Source organism: Mytilus edulis, chromosome 4 (genome assembly GCF_963676685.1).
Source record: "Mytilus edulis chromosome 4, xbMytEdul2.2, whole genome shotgun sequence".
Lineage (NCBI taxonomy): Eukaryota > Metazoa > Mollusca > Bivalvia > Mytilida > Mytilidae > Mytilus > Mytilus edulis.
In genome coordinates this window covers 86368574-86381259 of record NC_092347.1, presented here as the reverse complement: position 1 = coordinate 86381259, position 12686 = coordinate 86368574, and the positions used below count along the sequence as shown (strand labels likewise).

The following is a 12686-nucleotide window of genomic DNA, read 5'->3' as shown; positions in this document are numbered from 1 at the left end:
TTGAAAATCTTTTGAATTATAAAATGCAGTTCTCTGCATGTTTTTTGCAGCAAGCCCCTGAAACTGAAGAAGAAATGAAAATTTTAAAGGAAAGATTGAAACAGAATGAAGTTCATCTTCAGGTAATACATGTAATGATAGCATTTGTTGGGTATTAAGTTTTTATAAATAACTGAATACATTTCAATTAATTTGCCTCAGAATCTACTATAAATGCAGATTCTTGTTTCCAAAATACTCTAGGCTCTTGTAGGCAAATATTCAATAAGCTTTGCCAGGAACTTGATGAAAACCTATGAACATGAATGAATCATAGTAAGATTATCCATCTTTCCATCCTGTTTTTATGCCCCACCTACGATAGTAGAGGGGCATTATGTTTTCTGGTCTGTGCGTCCGTTCGTTCATTCGTCCGTTCGTTCGTTCGTCCGTTCGTTCGTTCGTCCGTTCGTTCGTTCGTCCGTCTGTCCCGCTTCAGGTTAAAGTTTTTGGTCAAGGTAGTTTTTGATGAAGTTGAAGTCCAATCGACTTCAAACTTGGTACACATGTTCCCTATGATATGATCTTTCTAATTTTAATGCCAAATTAGAGATTTTACCCCAATTTCACGGTCCACTGAACATAGAAAATGATAGTGCGAGTGGGGCATTCGTGTACTGAGGACACATTCTTGTTTCTAAATATTTTTAAGAATGAGATTCTGTATGAAAAATCTTTTCAAATAATCAGTTCGTTTTTCCTTTAGGTTGTATAACAATACATAAATTCAATTAATACCAAATGTGGTTTTATGCATAATGATTAAGTTGTACAATAACACATACTTTACATTTTCATCAATAAACATGTGTACATATATTTCAGATTTTCAGACAGCTTGCTATAGATGGTCAGTGGGATGAGATTCTCCCCATATTAAATTCAGGTAATGTACAAATTTTTTTTTTTTTAATTTAACTTTTGAAAGGAGTAGGCTCAGTAAGACCCCTTTTTGGCCCAAAAATATAGCAGTTTTATAAAATTGTTAAAACGTAATCTTTTAGCTATTTACTGGAAAGTAGAATGCTTCTGCTACATAACTATGATCTGTTTTTGACAAAACAATGCACATATATCGGGTACTAGCATCATTAAGTCATGCTAAAATACTGAAATCTTCACAATTTTAGCATTTTAGTTAAATTTTAGACGGTTTTTGTGTTCATTCATAATATTGGAATGTAAGTTGTATTTGATGATATTACATAACATATATAAAGATTGAGGATGAACGCGGATGCGGCCACTTTTAATTTTGACAAAAATACCATATGAAAAGTGACGTTTTTTTGCATATTTGATAGATTTTTCACATTTAAGCTTGAATCAGAGCGTTTTTATGACTAGATCAGTTAAAATCTTTCACATAAACTAATTGAATCAATTGAAATAGACACTTAAGTGTTTAAAAAATGTCCAAAATCTTTTGTTAGATGAACCTGAAATTTGAGGCCAAAATCGGCCTTTACCGGACCTACTCCTTTACTACACTGCAATGACCCCTAAAACTTGCAGTGAAATCAGACTCCATCAAGAGGTGATTTCTGACTACAAGAATATTTAGTAGTACTGTTTTGGAATGCATATGGCTACTACTAGGATTTCAGACAGCAAAGATAAGACACTGCATATATGTGGAGAATTTCAAATGAAAAAGGCCATTATTATGCTGACTCTCATCCTTTTTTACCCAAAACCTGTTTTTCTTTTCTCTGCAGCCATATAATAAAAACATTTCAAAATTGTCATTTAAATCATAAATACTTCAAAGTTTCAATTACCTTTTTATTTATATAGAACAATTTTAAAAATAAAAAAAAATAAAAAAAACCATGATTTAAATTTTTCCATGTTTGTGTTTATGTAGATGGTATATTATAGTCACTCTTTTTATTTGTTTGTTTTGATGTTGAGTCATTCAACAAAGGCTGATTATTATGACCAAATAATAAACTATAACACTTTCTCTTGATCATAAAATAAACATAACTCAAGAATTAGCAAACCTTTTATCCTCAATTTTTGAAGGAATTTGTTGTAAAGTGAAAATTTTATTTTTTTCCAACAGATTGTTATGAAATGTTTATTGATATTCCCATGAGAATGTGTAGAGGCAGTGTTTTATTTATTATTTATGTCATTGATCTATATAAGGCAACAGATGCTGGGAGTGAACCAAGGGGAAATGTTAAGGATTACCATATTTGGTCATTGATCAAATCATTTGTAATTTGGATATCTTATTAAACTATATGTTCTTTTTGTTAAAAAAATAATTTTATACAAGGATTATTAAATGACTTCAGTGAATAGAATAAGATTTATAAAACAAATAAAAATTAAAGAACCAAGAAATATAAATCTTGAAGAACCCAATGAACTTTAAGATGTGGGAGTAAGAATATCATTCACGAAATAGATCTTAAAAGTCCTAAGCATAAACCCATGCATTATTCTACAGATTTAAACACTTAATCTGGTTTTCTTAACATTGCCCTATCTATAATTAGACCAGGGTACTTAATATAGATGATTTCGGTTGGCCATTTATTTTTATAGCCATTAATTTTCCTCCATTTCCATGCATAAGTTGGAGGAACATCTATATAACATCAGGATTATGAGTGAGCTATTGTTGCTGGGATATTAACCTACCAGAGACCTCATTTGGACGACACAATAAAGCTTACACTGTCAATATCTTACACCCATATGTCTTTAATATATGTTGACAGGTTAAATACCTTTTATACCAGTGGGATTTAAATATTTTATTAACTGGATTATAATTATTGTATCATTACAACCAAGGTTTTGACTTGTAAAGGAATTTTATAATACAGTAATAAAGGGGACCATGTTGTGGACAAATTATTGTCAAAACTTTCAGGTCAAGATCAGTTCATCCCATCAAAGATATTGCATAAACTATACATTAAATTATTTGCTTGGCAGACCCTGAATTTGTATAGGTGGTGAATTATAGAATTACTAGAGTTATTGTTAAGTTATCTTTTGTGATAAGCTGGTTTAAGCCTTTTAATACAGATTGATTTGACATCTTTTTATGGAAATTTTAAGATATTAGTATGATATAGGATAAAACGAATAAAAAATATAGTTTATTTGTAATATTAGATCTATCTTATTTTAGTATTGGCCTTTTTACTTGAGATGATAATTAATTAATTAGTTTAGCTATTGATTCCACTAAAACATGAAATGTCAGCTTGGAAAATCCTGTTGCTGAATTATTAATGACCATTAAAGTAGCTATCTGATCCAGGGGTGATGGCCAATGTAAATGTTACTATCTTAATTAGGATCATACCTTGTATCAAGATGCTTGAATATCTTTTTTACAATCTATTTATGGTTACTGTTTTCAGCAGTCAACATTCTTTTTATAGTACGGACTTGTTGATTTAGTTGTCCTTTTCAAAGCTAGTGTTATCCTTTAAAATTGTGTTCCTGTAAGTAAATGATAGCCTTTCTCTAAATAAATCAACGTCTTGCCACTTCTGTTCTGTTAAAATTGAAATAAAGGATACCTCCAGGTACAAACAGATCTGCTTAGCATTGAGGATCAGTTTCTATGTACTATTTATGAACTAGTTTCTCAATCTGACTAGTTATCCATCATCCAAAACAATAATTTTACAAAGACCACTAAAATCCTTGTTTATCATACATGTACGATGGATTTTGTATATAATTGGTATGTTAGTTTTATATATTATGAATATTTAAGAAATAATTCATGGGGGCTTGAATATATCGTTATTTTACCACGGGTTGGCCCTTTATGACAAATATTTTACCCTGAGCGATAGCGAGGGGTAAAATATCGGCATAAAGGGACAACCCGTGGTAAAATTTAGATATATTCAAGCCCCCATGAATTATTTCGATTCTGATAAGACAAATATAGCAATTGTTTTGGTTCAAAGCGCACTACATGGAGGCAAATATTTGCCGTTCCCATAAATTAACCCACTTTAAGATTGGCGGTAAAGAACGGAGCAAACAGATTTAGTGACATGCTCAAACTATTTACAATAATATATTTAGATAGATTTGGATGAATTTTAATGATAATTTACTTATATATCTTCTATGTATATAAAAAAGGGCTTATACCACATTTTAGTATTGTTTGTTTACGTTTCGTTCTGGTGATGATTTTCGGTATCAGAAGCGTGTATTTTCCCGAAAAATGCTTAAACTATTACGTTATCATTCTATGACGTCGTGTACTCCATCCATAAACAATCATATGACGTGGGAGTACAATCAGAACAGCCCAACCAATATATTCATATTTTACCACGGGTGTGTACTCAAAGCGTTTGAAGGACGTCATGTTAGAATTGTATTTACAGTGTGAATTTTTGTTATATTTGTAAAGTTATTGTATTTTTAGTGAATTTAATAAAAGGCTATCGACCTGTGGAATCAGCTGGTCTCCCAACAGAGGGACGAAAGACTGTTACCTCTATGGCTGGTCAACCTTTAGAAGAACTGACCAAACAGATGGTCAGTACTGACCTACATATGGCCAGATACCCTGATGACCAGTCAGATGATAGTATGGTAGATGAGTATATAACTCCGGTAAGTTTTATGCACAGGGATTGATAATCAGATGTTAAGAGCTTTAGTTAGACACTGGTGAATGATTTAGTCAAAATAATTGGAGTGAGAATGAAAATGAAAGAAAAAGAAGTAAAATAAGAACTATAAATTGAGTCAGAGCTGATGTGAAGTACTTTAAAGGTGTGTCATACTAGATTGATCTTACACATTAGAATGAGCTAATACTCTAAATTGAAGCATGTTGAAGCATGTAGGTCATTTTAAAATGTCATTTTATGTATTAGCTGCTACATACAAAGTAACACTGACTGTTATGTGGACAGATGCAACTAAATTTTATTACTGCATCTTATATTGGTAGGGAAGTGGGGTTGTAGGTCTATAAAACAACTTCATCAAAAGACCCCTCAAGGATGACATGTAACAACATAAAAGTGTCTTACAATATCTGAAGCTTTTAATTACCAAGAATTGTGAAAACATTATGAAGACTATCTAAGATCTGATCAAATTCCAAATTTAACAAAAACAAACAGTGAGATATGGCAAAAGACAGTAAGGTGGTTAGGACAGTCTCATGAACATGTGACTGTAAAACTGGTGTAGTAATATCTCAATCTCCCTTTTTAATCATTGATCTGTGGACATACAATAGGTACTGTAAATTCAGAAATTATTGTGATATGTTTTTATTTTTGCGATAGATGTGACAGTAATCCCAATAACTTTTGAAATTTTTTATATGAATTGAACAGGATTTTTCTCAATATGGCTAAAATTAAAATCTCATTTCAGTCTAAAATGACAAAATCGCAATAATAAATGCAGGCAATAATTTCTGAATCTACAGTAGGTCCGAGTACACAGTTATTTCGTAGTGCATTTCTTTTAGACAATAAATGAAAATTTAAAAAATCCCACCTGCGCTTTCCCAATAATATTTTTACAGTGTGTTGTACTACTTTTGGGACAAATTATATCAAAATTATAGAAAACTTCATCAGCTCTAACTCAAAATATGGACAATCTTATGTTAAGGGGGTCTTGAAATCTTTTGACAGCTTCCGAAGTGCTAATTTTTGACCTTTTTTAGCTGGACCTAATCACTACTTTACATTAATATTTATGACCCAACTTTTTTTACAGTGTCATTTCACCCCCCCCCCCCCCCCCCCCCCCCCCCAACTTGCTATATGAGGCATAAAACATGGAGATATAAATTTGGAAGGGGTATAACAAAAATTGGCAAGTAACACACTGTCCACACTAAGGACTATATTCGTGGACAACGAAAATCAAAGGACGATAACTGTGTACTCGGACCAGTACACACAAAAAACTAACTATACAAATTAGCATAAAAAGATCTAAACTCTACAATCAGTAAAGCAATTTAAAGAATATTTCACAAGTTTTGATATATAACCTTCTGATAAAAGGTAGAACTAAGTTGTGCTGAGTTAGAGGTAACTGAGGACGGACATTTTATTCTGTTGAATCAGGTAACTTGCTGCTTTGGAGAAGGATAGCATTAGCATGTCAGGGTAGCTCTATTAAACATTAAAATTATTTGCTTAGCTGCAATGCTGCCGCAGTTTTATTTTAGTATTACAAGAATTTTAATTGGGTCCTCAAGTTGAATTAAACTAAAATTTATTAGTATTTAAAGAACTATAGTATTAGTGTGTTTGTACACAAGTAATATCAGTACCCATAACCAGTAATCTTATGCCATTGATGAACAGAAGTGTTTTATCAATTAAGTATAAATAAACTGTGTAATACTTTTTAACAGGATTTTTGTGACAAAAATGTTGGTTACTGATATGGGGATGTACAGCAGGAGGTCGGGCGGGCGGGCTTCAACCAAATGTTGTCCATGCATTTACGCATGAACTGTTCAACCAAATCTTCCCAAATTTTAATATGTTGTTTGACGATTCTAACTTTTACCGTTCTGGAGTTATGGTTCTTGAAAGATTGAAAAATGTCGTTTCCAGTCGTGTCCGTGCATTTACGCATGAACTGTTGAAAACCAAATCTTTTCAAATTTTAATTTGTTGTTACTGATGACAAAATGGAGGTCAAGTTAAATAATGTATATTTTGACTTTTACTGTTCAGGAGTTATGTTCTTGAAAGATCGAAAAATGGTGTTTCCATTCATGTTGTTGCATTTACTCATGAACCATTCAACCTAAGCTTTTCAAATTTTAATATGTTAAACTGATGACAAAATGGAGGTCAAATTTGATATTGACGATTTTCACTTTCACCGTTCATCAGTTATGGTTCTTGTGATATTGCCAGAACACAAATAAATGTTAATAAATCCTGTTTGCTGTCGTTGTAACAGCCTCTTGTTAAAATAATCATACAAGGGTTTATAGAATTATTTAAAAACAAGTTTTGCACAGGTGGCAAAGTTTCCGATGACAGTAAATCCTTTTTCATTTGCTCTAACATTGGTATATATATGTTGTGGGCAAGTTGTCATTTTTTTAAGATTGAAAAAATAAAAATAATTTATAAATATAAGCTTTTCTGTAAAATACTATTACGGCTGTACTTGCTTATCACAAATAAAATGCTTTGAAAATATTAAACATTATATAATAATTAGCTAGAAATAGACTGGAAATAATTTCAGGGATATTAAACTGGAAAATCAGACATTCTATTACAGAAGCCTACAGCTTCTTGGTTAAAGATGAATATCTTATTCTACAGGCTAGTAACGACCTTGTTTTACAGTTGAGTGATTTTAAATCATAATCACCTGTACAAATCCACTCATGCGCGCATATATAAACCCGTGCACACCTGTATTCTGTCTCATTTTATTCTAAGGCTAGAACGAGTAAAGTAAAGTAAAAATAAAATTGCTGAATCAGCAGACACGACTCGTGTCTATACTTTATAATGTCTAGTACTGAAGACTCCGACTCGGGTCTTTCCCAGTCCAGCCAAGTGGCGGCGGACATTATGTCCATTCTGGCTTCGGGGGACGAAGCTAGTTTCTCTGGGTTTTCTGCAGTGGCTGATGAGTCAGTACACTTCTCACCACCCAAAAAGAGACAATTAAAGTCGGTCGTGGTTCCCCCAGAAAGTGTTAAGAAATTAAAGAAAACTAGCACAAGTAAACAAAACAATGAAAGAGGCCCGGGTAAGGGACCTGGCAAGAACAGGAAAGGAAAGGCTCCCGTAAAACGGGGAAACATTGCAAAACCTTCAGATAAAGATAAAGAAAGAGAAGATGAATTCAGAAGAATTTATTCTAAACTAGAACTCTTGTTAGACAGGCAAAATAGTAATGCCGACAGATATGAATTAGCGAGTGCACCGGAACACCCGGTTGCACCGGAAGAAGACGAAGGTGAAGGTGAAGTTGACTTTAGTCAATATGACATTTTTGGAAACAATGCAGATGATGAGTTTGAGTCAGAGGTAAACAGCGAGGAAGAGTTCGCTTATGCTATACCAAAAATTTTTGAAGATGATGACAAGTTTGGTGACGAAACACATAAGAGTATCGCTGCTCTTGTAAACGCTGTGACAAATCGTAAGTCTGTTATTACAGAAATAGCTAAGGATTATAAAGTTCCTTCAAATAGCAAGTCTTTGGCACCTCCTAAAGTTAATCCTGAGATTTGGCATCTATTGAATCGCCAAGCCAGAAGTGATGATCTGTCCTTTCAAACCATACAAAGGATCTTGGGTTTTGGCATTGTACCAGTAATACGTACTGCAGAAGCACTGACCAAACCAGATGCAGTAAAAATGGTGGCTAAAATGAGGGTCAACATTAATAATGCCCTGTCAATGCTTTGTGCAGCATTTTTTGAAATATCATATGTTAGACGCATGACACTGAAAAACAATATGGATCAGAAGTACCATCAACTGTGTACAAGACATTTAGACGTTACCGAATATTTGTTCGGAGATGATGTGTCCAAGAAAGTTAAAGATATTAATGATGCCCAGAAGATGAAGGGAGTTGTTAATACAGCTACTTCAAAAAACTGGAGACAAGGGGGTTGCAGCTATGGTTGCCCCCCAGGTATAAACAGGGGCAGAGGAAGATACCAAAACAACAATTATGGCCAAAGAGGCATGAGAAACTCCCGCTACAGAGGGAGAGCTGGTTACAGAAACCAAAGAGGCAGGAGATATTAGAGGTAAAAAATCTATCTCCCACTTTTATAGCTGGGTCTATTCGTTTTGGTTTACATAATTGGGAAAAAATATCATACGATCCTTGGATTCTTAGTCTAGTTCAAAACGGTTATGAAATTGAATTTGAAAATAAACCGGTTCAATTTTTTATGCCAAAAATTATGAATTTTGACAAAACTGAAATAGAACTAATTGATAATGAAATTCAAATTTTATTGTCAAAAAGTGCAATACAAATTTCGAATCATGAGAAAGATGAATTTATATCAAATATTTTTCTTGTTCAGAAGAAGAATGGGAAATATAGGCCTGTAATAAATTTGAAAGGTCTGAATCAATATGTGAAATATTTTCATTTCAAACAGGAAAATTTACAGTCTGTTCTGTTGAATATTAGCAAGAATGATTATTTTACATCAATAGATTTATGCGATGCATATTTTTCAATTTCAATGAACAAAAAATGTAGAAAATATTTGAAATTTGTTTGGAAAGATCAGATTTATGAATTTACTTGTCTTTGTTTTGGGTTAGCAAGTGCACCTAGAATTTTTACAAAACTTATGAAAGTAGTTTTTTCTCATATAAGGAACCAAGGAGTAGGGTCTTTTTTCTACATAGATGATTCATTATTACATAGTCCCTATGAGAACATTTGTTATGAAAATACTGTCATGTTGAGAAATCTGTTACACTCTCTAGGGTTCTTAGTAAATAAAGAAAAATCAGTATTCATTCCAACACAGAGAATAATTTTTCTAGGATATTTGATTGATTCTGTGCAATTTAAAGTGTTTCTGACAGAAGAAAAAATACAAAAGATTTTGAAAAGTGCAAACAAAATCTATAGTTTATACAATCCTGTTATCAGGGAAGTAAGTTCTTTAATAGGTTTATTTACTTCAGCTTCATGTGCAGTTTTATTAGCACCAATTTTTCATAGATATTTAGATATTGAGAAAACTTTAGCTTTGAGCAAAAACAATGACAATTATGATGGTATCATGAGTCTCTCCGAGAATTCAAGAAATGAAATTTTATGGTGGATTAAAAATGTAGATAGGAATGAAGGGAAAAGTATAAGCTTTGGTACTCCTACTGAGTATATTGAAACTGACGCTTCTAAAATTGGATGGGGAGCGGTTTATGGTAAAAATAAGACTCAAGGAAGATGGATGAAATCTGAAAGCATTTCACACATTAATATATTAGAACTTTTAGCTATAAAATATGCATTTTTTTCATTAGGAAAAAACATTTCAAATTCTCATATTTGCATTAAATCTGATAGCTCTACAGCAGTTCAATATATAAATAACATGGGAGGTAGTGTTGTAGCACTATTGGAAGTAGTAAGAGAAATATGGTTCTGGGCTGCTGATAAAAACAATTTTATAACAGCAGTCCATATTGCAGGGAAAGATAATATTACTCCTGATCAATTGTCAAGAAATTTTAGTGACTCTTCTGAATGGAAGTTGAAAGAAAATATATTTAGAAATATTTGTGGGCATTTCTTTCAACCAAATATTGATTTATTTGCTTCTAGACTTAATAAACAGTTAAGTAAATATGTCTCATGGTTTCCAGATCCAGATGCTATGGCTTCTGATGCTTTTTCTTTTTCTTGGAAAAATTATTTACCATATGTTTTTCCTCCTTTCAGTATCATAGCAAGAATTTTGAACAAGGTAGAAGAGGAACAGGTGAGAATGGTTTTAATGATAGTTCCAACATGGCCATCCCAACCTTGGTTTCCAAGATTATTGAATTGTTTGGTCGATTATCCTGTTATTCTCCCTTTTTGTCAAGATCTTTTAAGACTTGTACACAACAATCAAAAGCACCCGCTAAACATGAGAAAGTTATTCCTAGTCGCTTGTGTAGTATCAGGCATTCCCTCCAAAAGAAGGGAATTTCAAAATCAGCTAGAAACATCATCACTCAGTCATGGAGAGTCTCTACCTCGCGACAATATGAATATAGTTGGCGGAAATGGTATCTTTGGTGTAATACACAAAAAATCAATACCACTTCACCAAATGAAGTACAAGTATTGAATTTTCTCGCTAGACTCTATGATGATGGCAAATCTTATAGTTGCATTAATATGAACAAGTGTTCTATTGGCCAGACTCTGGCATCAATTGGCTGTAATACAGTAATCAATAGTAATCTCATTTCCAGATTTATGAAAGGAATTTTTAATGCAAGACCACCTTTGCCTAAATATTCCATCACATGGGATGTTGGTAAAGTTGTTCGTTATTTAGAAACTTTATTTCCACTGGAAAGTTTAAGTCTCAAGATGTTAACTTTAAAAATTGCAACTTTATTAGCTTTAACTACTGCTCAAAGAGCTCAAACTTTGACAAATTTGAATTTGAATTACATGGAAACATCTAGTAAAACTGTTGTTTTTACTATGAACTGTTTACAAAAAACAGACAGAATTGGTAGGATTAACCAGAACATAACTCTGGATACATACAAGAAAAAAGAACTTTGCCCAGTATACACATTGAAATATTATTTGAAGGCTACCAAAAAATTGCGCAAAGATGATTATCTCCTGGTGTCTTTTAGAACATGGCGTAAAATATCAACCTCAACTTTAGCTCGATGGTTAAAAATTGTCTTGACTTCATCTGGTATTGATGTTACAAAATTTCAGGCGCATTCTTTCAGAGGCGCCTCTACATCTGCAGCTTTTAGTGCTGGTATCACTCTAGATATAATTATGAAAACAGCAAATTGGAAATCTGCAAAAACATTTAAGAAATTTTATCTAAGAGAGGTTGAAGCTAAAAGAGGTGTAAAGACAGGTAAAAAGAAATTTATTAATGCTGTTTTGTCTGTTTAATGACAACCTAAATAATATTTTACAGGAGTTCCATTCTTTACAGAAACCGATAACTTTGTACGTGGATTGACCAGAGCCGTCGATTTTTCCAGGATTGTGTTCAGGATGTTGTGTTGGATATATATAAATGAACTTTATGGACTTTGTGTCATGATTATGTGATTATGATAATTGTAATATTTATGACAGCATTAAATGTGGATGTTTCAAATCTTATATTTGTGGCCATTTTTATCTCATTTAATTGATCTATTTGCTTTAAAGATTCATCTTTAACCAAGAAGCTGTAGGCTTCTGTAATAGAATGGACCATCATCCAAACATCCATAGGATGTGATGGATGATGGACATTCTGTAAGGAAGCCGAAGGCTTCGCGGGTTAAAGACCCGCCCTTGATTTATGGCCCACCCATTTTATATACAATTAAATGAGTTTTTTCGCTCACATCCTTTTTCGGGATACTTTAAAATGAGACAGAATACAGGTGTGCACGGGTTTATATATGCGCGCATGAGTGGATTTGTACAGGTGATTATGATTTAAAATCACTCAACTGTAAAACAAGGTCGTTACTAGCCTGTAGAATAAGATATTCATCTTTAACCCGCGAAGCCTTCGGCTTCCTTACAGAATGTCCATCATCCATCACATCCTATGGATGTTTGGATGATGGTCCATTTCATAAATATGTTTCAACATTTTTTGCCTTTTTGCATGTTGTATGTCTCTCAGTGGTCATTTTGCAATGTGTTAAGTTTGATATTCAAAAGAAAAGAACAGAAAAATAAAGGAAAAAAATAGATAATGGAATTCAACTTTGAATCTTCCTAAAGAAAACAACAATTTATCTGCCTAAAGACTATATATAAAAACAAATTCACATTTGTCCAGTTTCTTTGCCACTAGCAGGTAAATGACAAGCTATACAAATTACAACCTTCGCTTGTGTAAAGGGATACTGTACTATAGAAATAGGAATCAGCTTTATATTGTTAGAAATAGGTTAGGT

At 32.8% G+C, this 12686-nt stretch overlaps 2 protein-coding genes across 12 annotated transcripts in view; both read left to right on the top strand.

Moving 5' to 3' along the window:
• The window catches only part of LOC139520873 (GRIP and coiled-coil domain-containing protein 2-like), an 88130-nt gene that overhangs the window by 57551 nt on the left and 17893 nt on the right, over positions 1 to 12686 (top strand). For 7 of the 11 annotated variants that reach the window (XM_071313886.1, XM_071313888.1, XM_071313887.1 and 4 more), the window contains 4 exons: positions 51 to 122; positions 865 to 925; positions 4463 to 4653; positions 6075 to 6137. In XM_071313886.1, coding sequence (XP_071169987.1) covers positions 51 to 122; positions 865 to 925; positions 4463 to 4653; positions 6075 to 6137 — 387 coding nt within the window. The remainder of the gene's footprint in view (positions 1 to 50; positions 123 to 864; positions 926 to 4462; positions 4654 to 6074; positions 6138 to 12686) is intronic. The other 4 variants (XM_071313890.1, XM_071313889.1, XM_071313885.1 and 1 more) reach the window with 1 other exon arrangement.
• Positions 7472 to 11800, top strand: LOC139520874 (uncharacterized). Its single transcript, XM_071313895.1, has 3 exons — positions 7472 to 8815; positions 10480 to 10519; positions 11702 to 11800. Exon 1 carries the CDS (start codon positions 7557 to 7559, stop codon positions 8811 to 8813), a length of 1257 nt encoding a protein of 418 aa, XP_071169996.1. The 5' UTR covers positions 7472 to 7556; the 3' UTR covers positions 8814 to 8815; positions 10480 to 10519; positions 11702 to 11800.